General features: G+C 56.7%; 2 protein-coding genes across 2 annotated transcripts; one reads left to right on the plus strand and one right to left on the minus strand.

The window, feature by feature from the left end:
- Window positions 1–6340: 6340 nt before the first annotated feature.
- Window positions 6341–12842, minus strand: LIX1L (limb and CNS expressed 1 like). Its single transcript, XM_057397266.1, has 7 exons — window positions 12560–12842; window positions 9852–10015; window positions 8902–9042; window positions 8587–8682; window positions 8028–8105; window positions 6897–7908; window positions 6341–6736 (listed from the first exon to the last, which is right to left on the minus strand). The coding sequence occupies exons 1-6, from the start codon at window positions 12840–12842 to the stop codon at window positions 7666–7668; spliced, it is 1005 nt and encodes a 334-aa protein (XP_057253249.1). The 3' UTR covers window positions 6341–6736; window positions 6897–7665.
- A 72-nt stretch (window positions 12843–12914) lies between these two features.
- PEX11B (peroxisomal biogenesis factor 11 beta) lies at window positions 12915–14630 on the plus strand. The gene is made up of 4 exons (XM_057397267.1): window positions 12915–12979; window positions 13054–13169; window positions 13246–13447; window positions 13535–14630. Exons 1-4 carry the CDS (start codon window positions 12924–12926, stop codon window positions 13899–13901), a joined length of 741 nt encoding a protein of 246 aa, XP_057253250.1. The 5' UTR covers window positions 12915–12923; the 3' UTR covers window positions 13902–14630.
- Window positions 14631–14703: the final 73 nt, after the last annotated feature.

Raw genomic sequence — 14703 nt, forward strand, 5'->3', positions numbered from 1 at the left:
AACTCGTTCGCTCACTTCCCCCCCTTTCTTGCCCTCCCCCTGCTCTTGGAGGGACGGAGAGGAGAATCGAAAAGAATGCAACTCCCACGGGTTGAGATAAGAACAGTTTAGTAACTAAAGTATAACACAAATCACTACTGCTACCACCAATGATAATAATGATAAAGGGAATAACAAGGGAAGAGAATACAACACCTCAGCACCAGCCGACCGATAACTTGCCCTCCCTCAGCCCGACCAAGCACCGACCGATACCTCCTGCAACCATGCAGTCCCCCAGCCCTTCCGGCTAACTCCCAGTTACATCCTGGGCATGACATGCTGTGCTATGGAATACCTCTTTGGTCAGTTTGGGTCAGGTGTCCTGTCTCTGCTTCCTCCTGGCTTCCCCTCCTCCCTGGCATAGCATGAGGCTCACAAAGTCCTTGGCCAAACCAAAACATCGCTATCAGCTCTGTTCCCAGGCCGAAAGTCAAAACACTGCACTGCACCAGCTACCAAGAAGGAGAAAAATGACTGCTACTGCTGAACCCAGGACATTATCCACCCCTTATTCCATACCATTCACGTCATGCTCAGATCCCACATTTTCAATATACCATCACTCTTATCTCGGTGCATTCTTATCTTAGTGCATGGACCAGTCCCAATAAAGCTGCTGCGTCCATCTGGTCCATGTCAGGCTCCATCTCTTGTAACAGTCTTCCAGAGCAGGAGAGACTGTGTGCAGTGTTCACACTTGTGAATAACCTGGGCAATAGTGTCCATTGCTAAGTCCACCCCTCGATCATGAGTCCATCTCTATGTTGCATCTCTGCTCTGATGACCTGAAGTGCAATGGGCCCACCAGGCTCAAAATAATTCACTGTCCCCTTCAGCAGTTTCTGCAGCTTGCTGCTGGGGACTCCATGCAGCTGCCTTCCATCTCCAATGCTTCCAAAGCACTGGAGGGGCCCAGTGGACTAGATACTTGCCCATACTGTCCCACACACCCTGCCACTCATGACTGTCCAGCCTTGGGGAAAATCTCTTGGTCCCCCTATATTGTTGTCTAACCCCAGACAAGACCCAAACCTGACTCTGCTTAACTTTTGAGATCAGACAAAATAGTGGTGGGTAAAACACACTCTGTATGTGTGCCAACATGCTGATCCCCATCACAATCAGCAGGCAGGTCCCAAGGGTACCCAAAGGCCACTCAAAACCTTCAGAACTCTCAGTTGATGCTGCTGTACTTGTCGGCTCTCCCACCGCCAGCTTCTCTTTTTCTGAGTCCAGCTCTTCCTCCTCTGCCTTGCTGGGAAATGCTGCCTGGTCTCCTGCATCCTCCTGGGGCTTGGCGGGCGGCTTCCGGGGAATGCTCTCGGCCATCGCGGGGCTCGGCTCCTCCGCGGGGCTGGGCTCGGCTCGGCCGCGGGGCTCGGCTCCTCCGCGGGGCTCGGCTCCTCCGCCGCCTTCTCCGTCTGCTCGGCAGCCGCCTCCTTGCTCTCCTCGACCGCCCCGACCTCCTCCACCCGCAGCCGTCCCCTCGCGGCCTCCGGCCCCGCTCCCGCCGCCGCCTGGTCCCCGGGGCCGCTCTCCCGGGCTGGTTCGGCTGCCGCCGGCTCCCGGGGCCGCTCCCCCTCAGCTCCCCGCAGCCTCACGAAGATGGAGAGTAGGGTGAGGGCCAGGACGGTGAAGAGCAGCCGGACGGCCAGGTACAAGTCCACGGCCACGTCCGTCCCGCCCTGCTGCTGGAGCCCACCCGTATTACAAGCCATTGCCCAAAAGCACAGTGAGACAAGAACCTTAGCCGAAGCCCCACACTTGATAAACACTAACACAGCAAATACCAGCTCTACGTAAGTTACAACATTCTGAAGCTGTGAGATCAAGAGAAACAACTCTGAGAGCCAATAAATCGTCATTGTGATGAGTGACTATTAATCTGGTCAGATCTGTTGTTATCTCAACCCTTCAAGCCCCACGTTGGGCGCCAAAAAGAACTGTCCTGGTTTAAACCCAGTCAGGTAACTCGTTCGCTCACTTCTCCCCCTTTCTTTCCCTCCCCCTGCTCTCGGAGGGACGGAGAGGAGAATCGAAAAGAATGCAACTCCCACGGGTTGAGATAAGAACAGTTTAGTAACTAAGGTATAACACAAATCACTACTGCTACCACCAATGATAATAATGATAAAGGAAATAACAAGGGAAGAGAATACAACACCTCAGCACCAGCCGACCGATAACTTGCCCTCCCTCAGCCCAACCAAGCACCGACCGATACCTCCTGCAACCCTGCAGTCCCCCAGCCCTTCCGGCTAACTCCCAGTTACATCCTGGGCATGACGTGCTGTGCTATGGAATACCTCTTTGGTCAGTTTGGGTCAGGTGTCCTGTCTCTGCTTCCTCACGGCTTCCCCTCCTCCCTGGCAGAGCATGAGGCTCACAAAGTCCTTGGCCAAACCAAAACATCGCTATCAGCTCTGTTCCCAGGCCGAGAGTCAAAACACTGCACTGCACCAGCTACCAGGAAGGGGAAAAATGACTGCTACTGCTGAACCCAGGACAGTTTGTAACAATCGAACATTCCCTTTCCCATTCTGGGGTGAGATTCACTGGTAGCCATGCAGAAGCTCTTCGCTTAACAGGTATGCTACTACCATTTCAGTAAATTTAGTCTGATTTGAAGTCACTCGAACCTCTGTAACACGTGGCATACCAGTGAATCCTACACACCATTCGAGAGTCCCATTTGTTCTATATTTGTTAATGCAAATTGGAGGAGTAGCTGTATAAAATGTGGCACTTTTCAACATTACCTTGTCACTGACATCACTAGGACTGGGTGGAATGCATTTTCCACCAAGCCATGCTGTTTCTTCATTTAAAATTGGTGTTTCCCCATCCCACCATGTAACAGGTTGGAATAATGGGGGATTTAGTGAATGTGCCCAGTATACTTGACCATTACCCATGGTCACACATAATAGAACAGATATTACAAAGATTTCTGTCATTGTCACTTCTTTATGTCATTGAATTCTGGGCTTTCTACGCTTCGCTGGCAGCGAGTACGGTGCTGTCGACAGCTGTACGCAGCCGTACCCTTGACCCCATGTCAGCAATGGCACTGGTCCTTTCCACTCCTCATCATGCAGGTCTCTATATGGAACTGGTGGTTTGGGCAAGGAAGCGTCCATCAGACGTCACAAGCGCTGTATTGCGGAAGGAGAATCAAAACTAGACAAGTTTAAGAAATTTAGTACAAACAGCACTTTTGCCAACTGTCTGAAGCTGTTCATCTACCAACTTCTGTAACTGGTGCAGCTTTTCAAGAGGGGCCACTGAGCCACCCACCCCGCAGTGTCAGGTTTAGGGTGCGCTGCTCATCAGGGGCCCTCAGGATAAATGGGTGCCAATGCTCAGGAGGTCTCATCCCCAAAGTGCTATGGGGGTCGGGAGAACAAAAGGGCACACCCCAGCTCTGTGTCCTTCTGGGCCTGTAACGTGAACTAAGTCACGACTTCACCTGGGCAGAATGTGGCCTCCTGTGCCTGTGACTGCTGTGGGTACTTGCTCTACTTGCCAATCGGGAGGCCATGAGGCTGCAGAGATAACGGGCGCATCTGCTCCTGTGTCCGTTAATCCTGATAACATGATAGATCGTTCCGGGTTTTCTGCTTCCAGTTTGCATTTCAACAGAGGTCCAGACCCAGAGATTTTTTGGGCTTGTAATATCTGAGGGGCTCCTGCTGACCCCAACTTTGAGTCCCTCTTTCTGTGGCCAGCACGCCTCAACGCAGATCAATTGTGCAATTCGTGACTTCGCTGGAACAGAACAAGGGGGTACTGGGGTCCATACTTTGATTTTGACTTCTTGTTTAAAGCCGGCATCGATTAAACCAGGCACTACAAAAAGCCCTAGCGTGGAATGTGAAGAATGTCCCATCAATAAGGCACTTCTGTTGTTTCCTAGCAGCGCCCACATTCCTGTGGGAACAGCCTGGACCGCCGCTGCGCTCAAAGTTACTGACGCTGACGTTGCCAGCCCCCCTGCCGTGCTGGGGCCTGCTCTGGGGACCAGGCTGGATGCAGGGGCCCGGCCGTGCCGGGAGGCGCAGGGCCTGCTTGTGCCACCGCGCGATCCCGCTTCACGCTCCGGTTCCCGTCTGCCGGCATTGGCCTGCCGTCCTTCCCGAAGCGCGACCGGCACTGACTGCCACCATGATGCCCCTTCTGACCCCTGGGACAGGCCCCCGGGCCCTGCGCCCTCTGACGAGCTGGGCAGCTGCACTTCACGTGCCTGGGTTGTCCGCAGGAGAAACAGCTTTGTTGGGAGATTTTCAGAGCCGCCACAGCAGAGGCTATCAGTGAGCACTGGTGGGAGATCGTTCCCACGCTGTTACAGGCTTCGATCATTTCTAACACCGTTGGATTGTCCAGTGGCCGTAAGATGTTTTTGCAGTCGTCATTTGCATTTTTCACTGCGAATATTTTCAGTAAAATCTCCTTCACCTCTTCGTTGTCTACTTGCTTATCCAGAATATCTTTGAGCTTATCGATAAACTGCGCAAAGGGCTCCGTGGGCCCTTGCCAGAGGCTGCTGAATGATCGGCGCGGCTTTCCGGGATCCGGTATCTTCAGGAACGCTTGGAGTGCGGCCTCCCTGGCATCGTGCAAGGCGGTGACCGGCAGCTGAGCCTGAGCGGCGGCTGCAGCGTACCGACCCTTTCCCAAGAGCGCGTCTACACCCAACACTCCTACCGGGTCTCCACGGCAACGTCCGAGATAACGAAGGGCTATTTGTTGGGCGGCTTCCTCCCAAAACATGGACCAAAAGACATATTGGGTGGGCGTTAAAATTAACTTTGCCAGCACTTTACAGTCCCACGGGTATAAGGGATAACTGCTCATAACGGACTGCAGGAGCTTCCTCGAATACGGGGCTGCCAGGCCGAAATCTAAAACCGCCTTCTGCAGCTCCGTGACCAGAGTAAAACTGAGCCCTCCCCAGCGCGGCCCGCGGCGCGCCTCGTACGGGATGGGACAGGCAGCGTTCAGCTTCAGGAGCAGCTCCACATCGCCCTCCTGCTCCGCCCCTTCCCTCACGTTTCTCCACACATCACCCGGGTCCGGGGGGCAGAGCTCGGGCGCTGCGGCCGGGCTGATCGGTCCGGGATCAGCGGGGTTATCTCCGCTTGGCTCCTCCGGTGCCGCCGCTCCGAGTGCCGGGGAGCCGGAAGGCTTGGCTGGATCTATCGAGTCGATGTGTTTCTTTATCACCTCGACCACAGCGCGCCAAGGAGACGGCAAGCTCGATGCTGTGGAGTCTCCCCGGGTGGCCTGGTCCGAGAGCTTAACCCCTGCTACAGCCCCCTTGGCAGGGTCATAAACGTTCATGGCGTCTACGCCCGGGACCTCCCGGGAGACCCAGCTCGGCAACCTGCGCAGCTCGGCCATCGCGGCTCCCAGCACCCCGCACACGTTCGCCTCCTCTCCAGACGCTTCCGAACCCATCTCTCCCGCCGCTCACCTCTGTCCTGCAGAGAGGATCGAGCGCAGCGCCGGGGTCCCGCTCCCTGCCCGCAGCCTCCTGCTCCGCTTCGAGCTGGCGGTTACCTCCCGGGTGCCTGCTCGGGCGCCGGCTGTGGCAGCTGCTGCCGGGCCCCGCTGCTGCCGGCGCACCAAGAGCTTTATTCCGCGGCACAGCGCGTCTGAGAGAGCTCTCCAACGGTAACTTCGGTAACTTCGCACCGGCACCCCGGGCAGTACCGGGCTACAAGAGCTCCTCCTTCCCTCAGCCCCTTCCTGTCCCAGTGGGTGCACTTCTCAGCAGCTCTCTCGGTGTTCTCTCTTCCGTTCCTCTGGGCTTCCCTTGCGCGCTTCTCCCGTGCTTGCAGCTGATGACACCCAAGATGTCTGCGCTCTCGCCCAGCTCTGATGGCGCAGCTTCCCGTGCAGCGCTCCCCACACGGGTGCGGCGGAACCGGCGTCGCCGCCATCTTAGCCATGGGCCGCGCTGCACCCCTGAGGAAGACGAAGCCGCCGCAGTTACCCCAAATCGGGTGTTTATTGCATAAAGTCGTACACAAGGCGCTGTGGTGGCAGCGATTCGCCCCGTCACTGCCTGAACACTGAGAATCCCATGGGATGCTCTAGGAACCGGGATTTGCTCCTTTCCCAGCCTCTGGGCAGAGGCAGAGTCTCACAGCAGGGTCCGGGGTTGCCGTTTGATGCTCCAGATGGTTCTGGAAGGCTCCAGAAGCACCAGTGATCCCATCCTAATGGAAGAAGGAGTAACAGCGGCAAATCCCCCCCCATTTCCATCCCATCAGACATTAAGCATCGTGGCAAGAGCTGCGTATATAAAAAAGGTACAAATCCCACTAACCCGGGTTTGTTAGGACAAGATTACAAAAGTGGAGGAGCTACGGCTAAGGCGGGGGGTGGAATTCCAGCTGCCCGCGTTGGAAAAGGAGGAAGGGGTTTGGGAATGGCCGGGAGCAAGGGGCAGGACCTGAGCCCTGGCTCAGGGTTAAACATGGCTCTGGTTAACGAAGACTTAAAGTGAGTTCTGGTTAAGCAAGACTTAAACCCAGCTCTGCTTAGGTAAGACTTAAACACTGTTCTGGTTAAGGAAGACTTAAACACTGCTTAAGCAAGACTTAAAATCAGTTCTAGTTAAGTGACACTTCAACACTGTTCTGGTTAAGCAAGACTTAAAGTGAGTTCTGGTTAAGCAAGACGTAAACAGCTCTGGTTAACTGAGACTTCAACACTGCTCTGGTTAAGCAAGACTTAAACCCAGCTCTGGTTAGGTAAGGCTTAAACACTGATCTGGTTAACAAAGACTTAAACCCATCTCCAGTTAGCTGACACTTCAAATCAGTTCCAGTTACCTGAGGTTTAAGCACAGCGCTGGTTAACTGAGACTTAACCCCAGCTGCAGGGAACCAGACCTGATTTGAAGTCCTGGCATTCCCAGGGCTCCCCATTCCCTGCTTCCCATGGGAAGCCTAGCTAGGCCTTTGGAAGCTGGCTTGGGAAGGATGCTCCAGAAGGAACATCCACCTCCTTTGAGCATCAAACACTCACCTGGAAACCCAAACCCTCCATTGCCAGCAGAATTCCCAGCTGCAGCTGGGATTTGGGTTCAACACTCCAAGCATCCAACAAGGATTAAGGAGGAGCAGGGCAGGAGATGAATTAAACCCCCCTTAAGCACCATATGGCGTGGTTGTTAATGCACTACAGCCCACCCTGGGCATGAAGAGCCAGAGCAGGGCTGCAAATCCCAAGCCTGGAATGCCGGATTCCCATGTTTAAGCCTGGCCAGACAAGATCCCGGTTTAAGTCCCTTTTGCCATGCTCAGGAGCTTTTCCCCTCTGGGCTTGAACTTGTTGTGAAGGGGGTTGATAGAGCCCCCTCTATTCTAGAAGCAGAACAGCACCAGAAAGCAGGTCTGTGCTCCAAGAAGTGCTAAATCCCTGGAATGCTGCCGCCTCTGGAATACCACCAGAGCAGGAGGAGCAGAGCTGGAAGCAAAGTATTACAACATGGTTTTGAGATCTCTAAAGGAGCTTTTCCCTTTCCAATTCCTCTTCGCTGTGCAAATGGGCCAGAAGTTGGGAACATGCATTAGGGCTGGATCCCATTGGGAATTGGGATGCCAGCACTGGAGCCTAGCAGCTGGAGGAGTGTGTGCTTCCCAGCTGGCCAGCAGCCAGCATCAGGATGTCTTTCTTCTCCTTATGGAAGCGCAGCTCCTTCCCAGCCAGGCGGGCTTCATCCAGCTCCCGCTCCGTGGATGCCAGCTCCCTGGAAAGAGCCCCCGGGCTGCTCTGCTCCCGGTTCACCCAGTCCATGGCCATCTGGTTCCTTATGTCATCATCCAGAGCACGGTGGGAATAGTGAGCCAGGACCTCCTGGTGGGAATGGCAGGGAAAAGAAGTCACTGCACAGGATACAGGGTGCTGAGTGAGCTACAGGAGCTTTGGGAAGAGGATAAGGCGTTGGGAATGCTTCTCGGGATAGCAGGACTCACCTGCCGTGAGCACTGCCTCTCCCGCATGGCTTTGAGGCTGCCGTTCCAATGCAGCAACTGGAACACGGTCATCAGCTCCTGCAATAGCACGAGGGGGTCAGGAAAAAAGTGTGGGATGAGGGGGAAAAGTCAGGAGCACGTGTTGGGATGAGGACTCGGTGTCAGGAGCAGCCAAGCCAGTTCCCAGCTCCAGGCACAAAGGAAGGACTCTGGAACATCACGTCCCATCCTTTGCAGCTCCAGGGATCACGAAGCCTGTTCCCAGCTCCAGAGGCTGGAAGGCAAAGACTCCCTCAAGGTTACCCAGATGCAGGGTCAAGATTCCCAAAGCCAATCCCAGCCTGAGGAATACCCTCTGTAAACAGCCTGTCCATATAAACAGGGCTGGCTCCTACCTCTGGAGCGCTTCCATCCCAGGGAAAGGAGCCAGGCAAGTGCTACAGGAAAAGCTTCCCTAAGGCAAGGAACCCCCATTGCAGCGACACAAGGGGCTTTGGGATGCACCCAAACCCCCAGACGGAGCGGGAACGGATCCATGGCATTCCCCTATGAGCAGTACCTGGAACTCCAGCATCGATTTCCCCTTGTTAGATTCCAGCATGAAGCGGAAGGCACCAATCCCGGTGTTGGGATTATCAGCTTCCTCTCGATTGCCCTGCAGGAGACATTCAGACAAGAGCTGCAATTCCCAACCCAGCATGGCTCTGGGCACCATCTGCGTGCCACTGCAGTGAGAATTCCCTCTGGGATAAGTTTTAATCCTCACTATAAAACCAGCCCCCAAACCTGCCATAAAGAATTCCAGCTGGAAAAGCAACCTTCTCTTCCCGTCATTTGAGGTTTTCCCTCACCCCCATCAATGGGAAAGCCTTACATTGAAGGATGCCAGAGCCTCAGAAACACTCTTCTCAATGAACTCATCCGTGATCCGTCGGGAAGGGTGCTCATTGAACACGGAATTCATCAACGCGATCTTGGCAGCGCTCCTCCGGGCTTCAGCCTTGGTGGGACAGAACTGGGGAGACACAGACCCCATGAGAGAGCCCTTTGCTCCCAGTGGGAACTGGGTGGCGCTGCTGGGATGTGGCATGCTCGTACAGCCTGGAATCCTTAGGAAACCACAGTTATCCCAAGCACGCCAAGCACAGGGAACAGGGAGGCGGCTGAGCTCAGCACCAGGAAATGCCACTGAGCACAACAACAAACCCAAGGACCACAAAGACCATTCCTTGGGCCTGGGGTTGCCAGAGCTGTTCCTTTGGGATACATCCTTCAGGGCATGGAAGTTAAATGCCTGAAGCCAGGAGAGTGCAGGAATGGGAAGCGCTGTCAGGACCCAGCGTGCGTTTGAGACCTTCACTTCTGGGCTGGACCCTTTCCTTTGCTCCTCCTATCAACCCAATCGCTTCTCAAGCCATTTGCCACCTTTGGGAAGTGGTTCTGGGTGAAATGGGAATGGTGCTTTACCAGTTTGGAAATGGATCTCACTGGGAAGGAGGCTGAAAGATGAAAACCAGCCATCAAATGGTGGTCTCCAGAAGCACGGATCCCACCCCAGCACTGCTGAGGTACAAGCAGGGAACACATCCAGCGAAGTAAAAGCAGCATCCCGACTGCTGCTGGATGAGGGTTTATAGGAACATTTAGGAGGCAGCTTGAAACAGAAGAGGGTTACAGGGAGATCCCATGGCATTCCCATGCTGCCAACCAGCTGGAAAACAGTGCTGCTGCCCCCAGGAAGCTACTGAAGCATCAGTGGTGGTGGGGACCCGAGTGTGAGAGCAAGCTCTGCAGCAGGGACAGCCCCACCTGAGCCCCAGGTACCTGGAAGCTGCCGAAGCAACTGCCCCCAGGCAGGGTGACGTAGCAGACGTAAGGGGGGCTGTTGGAAGGGACCATCTCGTACACCACGAGGGCTCCGTTCTTCAGGTCAGCGCCGCGTGACTGCTTCATCTGCCAGAACTCCTGAAGGGCCTCCACGACGTTCACTGAGGGCACGGGGAGAGAACTGAGGTCAGACACAGGGAACCAGATCCCCCCCCAACCCCACAGCCCTGATCCAGCTCGGGGGGGACAGCACCAAAAGGACGTGGAGCTCCCTGGAGAAGGCTCCTAAAGGAGACCTTAGAGCAGCTCCTATAGGGGCTACAGGAAACCTCGAGAGGGGCTTTGGACAAGGGATAGAGGGACAGGACAAAGGGAATGGCTTTAACCTGCCAGGGGGGAGACTGAGGTGGAATATTGGGAAGCAAGTCCCTTCCAGCCCACCCCATTGTGGGATTCTCTGACCCACAGTCGGGCTCAGCAGTGTGGGGAGAGGGCGTGCAGGTGCTTCCTTAGTGACTGGAGTAATAGGGCAGAGCACTGAGATGTGGCCAAAAGGGTTGGGATTTGACTGGATTCAACACTTCCAGATACAAGAATGTTGTAGGAAAGTAAAGTACCTACTGGAAACTCTACAGATCCTTTGGGATAATGGGATCTCTAGGGCTGGAGAGCAAATGGCAGCGAGAGGAGCAGGAAGCATCTGCCCTCTCCTCAATGCAAGGCTGCCCAAGTGGTGCTGAGCAGCTAAACCCTGGCTGAGAGCTTCAATCCAAGTCTGGAATCCGATCTTCAGGCTGAATTTGCCCTCAATCCATGACTTTCACCCTTGGAAAGAGGCAGAAGATTGGAAACAAGCATCCTAAATCCTGGTCGGTGCCATCTTCGTGAGACTGGTCCTTAAAGAAGCAAGGACACATGCATCCTGAAGGATTTTAATCCCATATGGAACACGAAACACAAGAGAAAAGGACTGAACAATTTGCCCGGTCCCTGGCAGTGTTCAAGGCCAGGTTGGACGGGGCTTGGAGCACCCTTCTCTAGTGGAAGGTGTCCCTGTCCATGGCTTTAGATGAGCCTTAACATCCCTTCCCAAAGTATTTCATGATTCCATGACTGAAGCAGCACTGTTCTCTTTGCATCCTGCTTGACACAACACAGAGCCTGCTCTGCCCATCAGCCCAAGCTCTGTTTCTGGCTCCAGAGCTGTGGATCCCACAGCACATCTGCCTTGCATATTAAATACAGAGGAATAAGTGATTCCACATGGAGCCCAGCTACTCCGGAGCCAGATGAGCAGCATTCCCTGCTCCTGCCAAGCACTCCCAGCCTCTGCTGGACCTGCCGGAAGTCAGGAACTCAAACCAGTGGCAAAGCGTCTCCTTTTGGGGGGGCTCAGAAGGGTTCTTCCATCCCAGGACCAGGAAAATCTGAGCTTTAACCTTTGGTTTTGGTCTTTGTTCAAGAACAAGGAGTGGACACGAATCCCAGAGTCTCTGATGCAACACTTGGATGCAGCCCCATGGAGCCGGAGAATGGTGGAATGCTTCCCAGACATCAGCAGCCCCTTCCCGGTGACTTCTCCTCTCAGCCATAGGGATTCTCCTCGGTGAGGTGAGGAGCAGGGAAGTGAGGGTGATCCCAGGAAAGGAGGAGTTTCCCGGGATCACTGAGAGGAAGCAGGGGTTTCCTTGTGCTGCCATCAAGCTGAAGTCAAGGACCGACCAAATCGCTCCCACGTGAGACAAAGCCTCCTTAAACTCTCCAAAAAGGCTCAAACAACTCAAGCAGCCGCCACCTTATCCCACTTTTCCAGTGGGTCACAGCACAAGGGAGAATCCTCCTCTGCTTTATCCCACCAGGCAGGGACCCCCTCCAGGTCCTGCACCCTCCTGGGCACCTCCGGTTGTGCCCTACCTTGTGTCCTACACCTTTCACACCACCTAAACCATAAAGGTCTCTCTCTGGGTGGGAGATCCCAAGCACAAGGCTTGAGCTTGGGTGGCTCGGGGTCACTGTGGGGTGTCTATAGGGTGTCCATGGGTCACTATGGGTTGCTATTGGCTTGTGGAGGGTCTCCATAGGGTACCTATGGGTCGCTAGGGGGTGTCTATTGGTTGCTGTAGGTCATTATGGGGATCTCTATGTCACTATGTTGTGTCTGTAGCATGGGTTGCTACGTGGTGCTCATGGATCATTGTGGGTCACTACTGGGTATCTGCAGGGTGCAGAGGGTGGTCTCTATAGGGTATCTGTGGGTCGCAGAGAATCTCAATAGGGTCTCTATGGGTCGTGGAGGGTCTCTATAGGGTGTCTATGGGCTGTCTATGGGTCACTGTAGGTCATGATGGGATGCCTATATGGGGGTGGGGTCACCCTATGGGAGATGCTGGGGGGCTCTACGAGGTGTCCATGGGTCGCTGTGGGGCACGTAAACAAATAAAGCTCATTAAAAGTGACTAAAAAGCAAACAAATCCGACTGGAACCGACCGAAACCGCACATGGGAAAAGCCCCCAGGAACGGCACCGGTCAACGCCGATTCCTGACACCGAACCCAGCGACAACAACCGGGGGGACCAGAGCCCACGTTAAACCCATTCCCTTCTCCCGTCCCCCTGCCCCGTGCCCAAAGCCCGTGCCAGGGACCCTGGAGCTGCCCTGAGGCCCGGCGTGGGGCTCACCCCCCGCTCCCGCAGCCCCGCTCACCGCGGCCGTAGCCCTGCGTGTGCTTGGCGAAGCTCCTCACCACGGCCTCCACCGCCTCCCGCAGCACAGCGGGCGGCCCGCAGCCGGGCAGCGGCGGCGCGGCGGGTCCCTGCAGCCCCAGCGGGGGCGGCGGCGGCGGCAGCCCCAGCCCCAGCCCCGGAGCCGCTGCTGGCAGCGCTGCCGCTGGGCCGGGCGGCGGGGCCGGGGCCCCGGTGACCCCCGGGCGCAGGGAGCGCAGCGAGCCCAGCCCCGGCTGCAGCCGCGCCGCCCGCACCGACTCCATCGCAACCAGGGAAGGAGCCCCGCCGCCAGCCGCCGTCGGAGGCGGCTCCGCTTCGCGTCGCGGGCCCGGCCCGGCGCGGCCATGGAGCCCTGGGTGCGCTTCAGCGCTCAGAGCCAGGCCAAGGAGCGGCTCTTCAGGTGCGGGCGGCGGCTCCCGGCTCCCCGGGGCGCCCGGCGCCGGTGCGGCCGCGCTGACCCGCGCTCTCTTGCAGGGCCGCGCAGTACGCCTGTGCGCTGGCCGCGGACACGCTGCGGAGGAATGGGGCGAGCGCTGCGGCCCTGGCGAGCGTCCGGGAGCTGGAGGCACACCTCAGCCTGGGCCGCAAGCGTGAGTGCAGCCGGGGCGGGGGGAGCGGGCCTGGGGCGGGCGGGCGGCCCCAGTGACCGGCGGTGTCCGCCCGCAGTGCTGCGCCTCGGCAGCGCCGCGGAGGCCGTGGAGGCGGCCAAGCGGGCCATGCACCTCTCGGACACGGTGCTGCGGTTCTGCGTCACCCTCGGCCACCTCAACAGGGCCTTGTACCTGGCCTGCGACAACGTGCTCTGGGCCGGCAAGAGCGGGCTCCTCCCCAGCGTGGACCAGGAGAAGTGGAGCCACCGGTCCTTCAGGTGAGGCGCTGCCCGAGGGGTCCCTCCCCGGGCCGTGCGGGCCGAGCGCCGGTGCTTCCCCCCAGCTCCCTCCCGCTGTGTCCCCAGGTATTTCCTCTTCGCGCTGGTGCTGAACCTGAGCCGCGACGCCTACGAGCTCCGCATCCTGCTGGAGCGGGAGGCGGGCGGGAAGCGAGCCAAGGGCGGGGACAGCGCGCTCCAGGCCCGGGCTGACACCCGGCTCCAGCAGCTGGGGCTGAGGCTGCAGCTCCAGCTCCGGCTCCTGCTCCGAGTGCTCCGCAAGAACCCGCCGCTGCTGCTGGACCTGGTGAGGAACCTCTGCGACCTCTTCATCCCCCTGGACAAGCTGGGGCTCTACCGGACCAGCTCCGGCTTCGTGGGGCTCTGCGGCCTCACCTCCTCCGTGCTCTCCATCCTCACCATCCTGCACCCCTGGCTCAAGCTGAAGCCTTGAGCTCTGCCACCGGGATACACGGGGTCATTCCTTGGCTGCGGTGGCTTGGACCGATGGGATGCGGTGGGAATTCTGTGCCTCCCACTGCCTGTGGTGCCAGCAAGGAATGGGAGAACTCATTGGACCTAAACGTCATTCTTTTCCCCATCGACTTCCCCGGCTCTTTTAGGGGGTTGATTTTCCCTTTTTCCTCTTCAGAGGGAATCTCCCAAACTGGATCCAGCCAAAAGAGCTGGAAAAGGCTCCCTGGGTGCTTCTCCCAGGCTTGAGGGGGTTAAACCATGGGGTGGGATGAGGTGGGATGTATCCAACACCCCTTTGGATGCTGAAGGGAGTGGCCACAGATGAGCCAGGCTGGATTTGGGATGCCTTGGAGCTCTATGGATTCACCCTGCTGCACCTTGCTTCCCACATATTCTCCTAGGGCTTTTCCTTGGGATGAATCCAGGTGAGGGCAGCTCCGTGCCATGATTCCCATTGTTCCCATCAGCTTGTTCTGCTGCCTCACTGGGTTTATCCATTTCACTTGGGGTTTATGGCACTGTCCAGGGCAGGCAGCAGCATTCCGGCTGTGAGGAACGGGGCTGGGAATTCCCAGCAATGGAGAGGGAAAAATGTCATGAATGGGATGAGGAGCTTTGGATTTTGACCCTGGAATGGGGTTCGGAAAGCTCCTATGCTCCAAGGTACCCCCAGAGTGCTGTTAATAAATAGTCTGTATATGTGTTATTCCAGATATTCCCCCTGTTATTCCATACTCCCCCTTCCAGATCCCCCCTTCCAATTATTCCACGTATTCCCC

The sequence above is a fragment of the Pezoporus wallicus genome, unplaced genomic scaffold (assembly GCF_028554395.1).
Source record: "Pezoporus wallicus isolate ANWC-B61680 ecotype Strahan unplaced genomic scaffold, APGP_CSIRO_Pwel_v1 contig_13696, whole genome shotgun sequence".
In the NCBI taxonomy this organism is placed as follows: Eukaryota; Metazoa; Chordata; class Aves; order Psittaciformes; family Psittacidae; genus Pezoporus; species Pezoporus wallicus.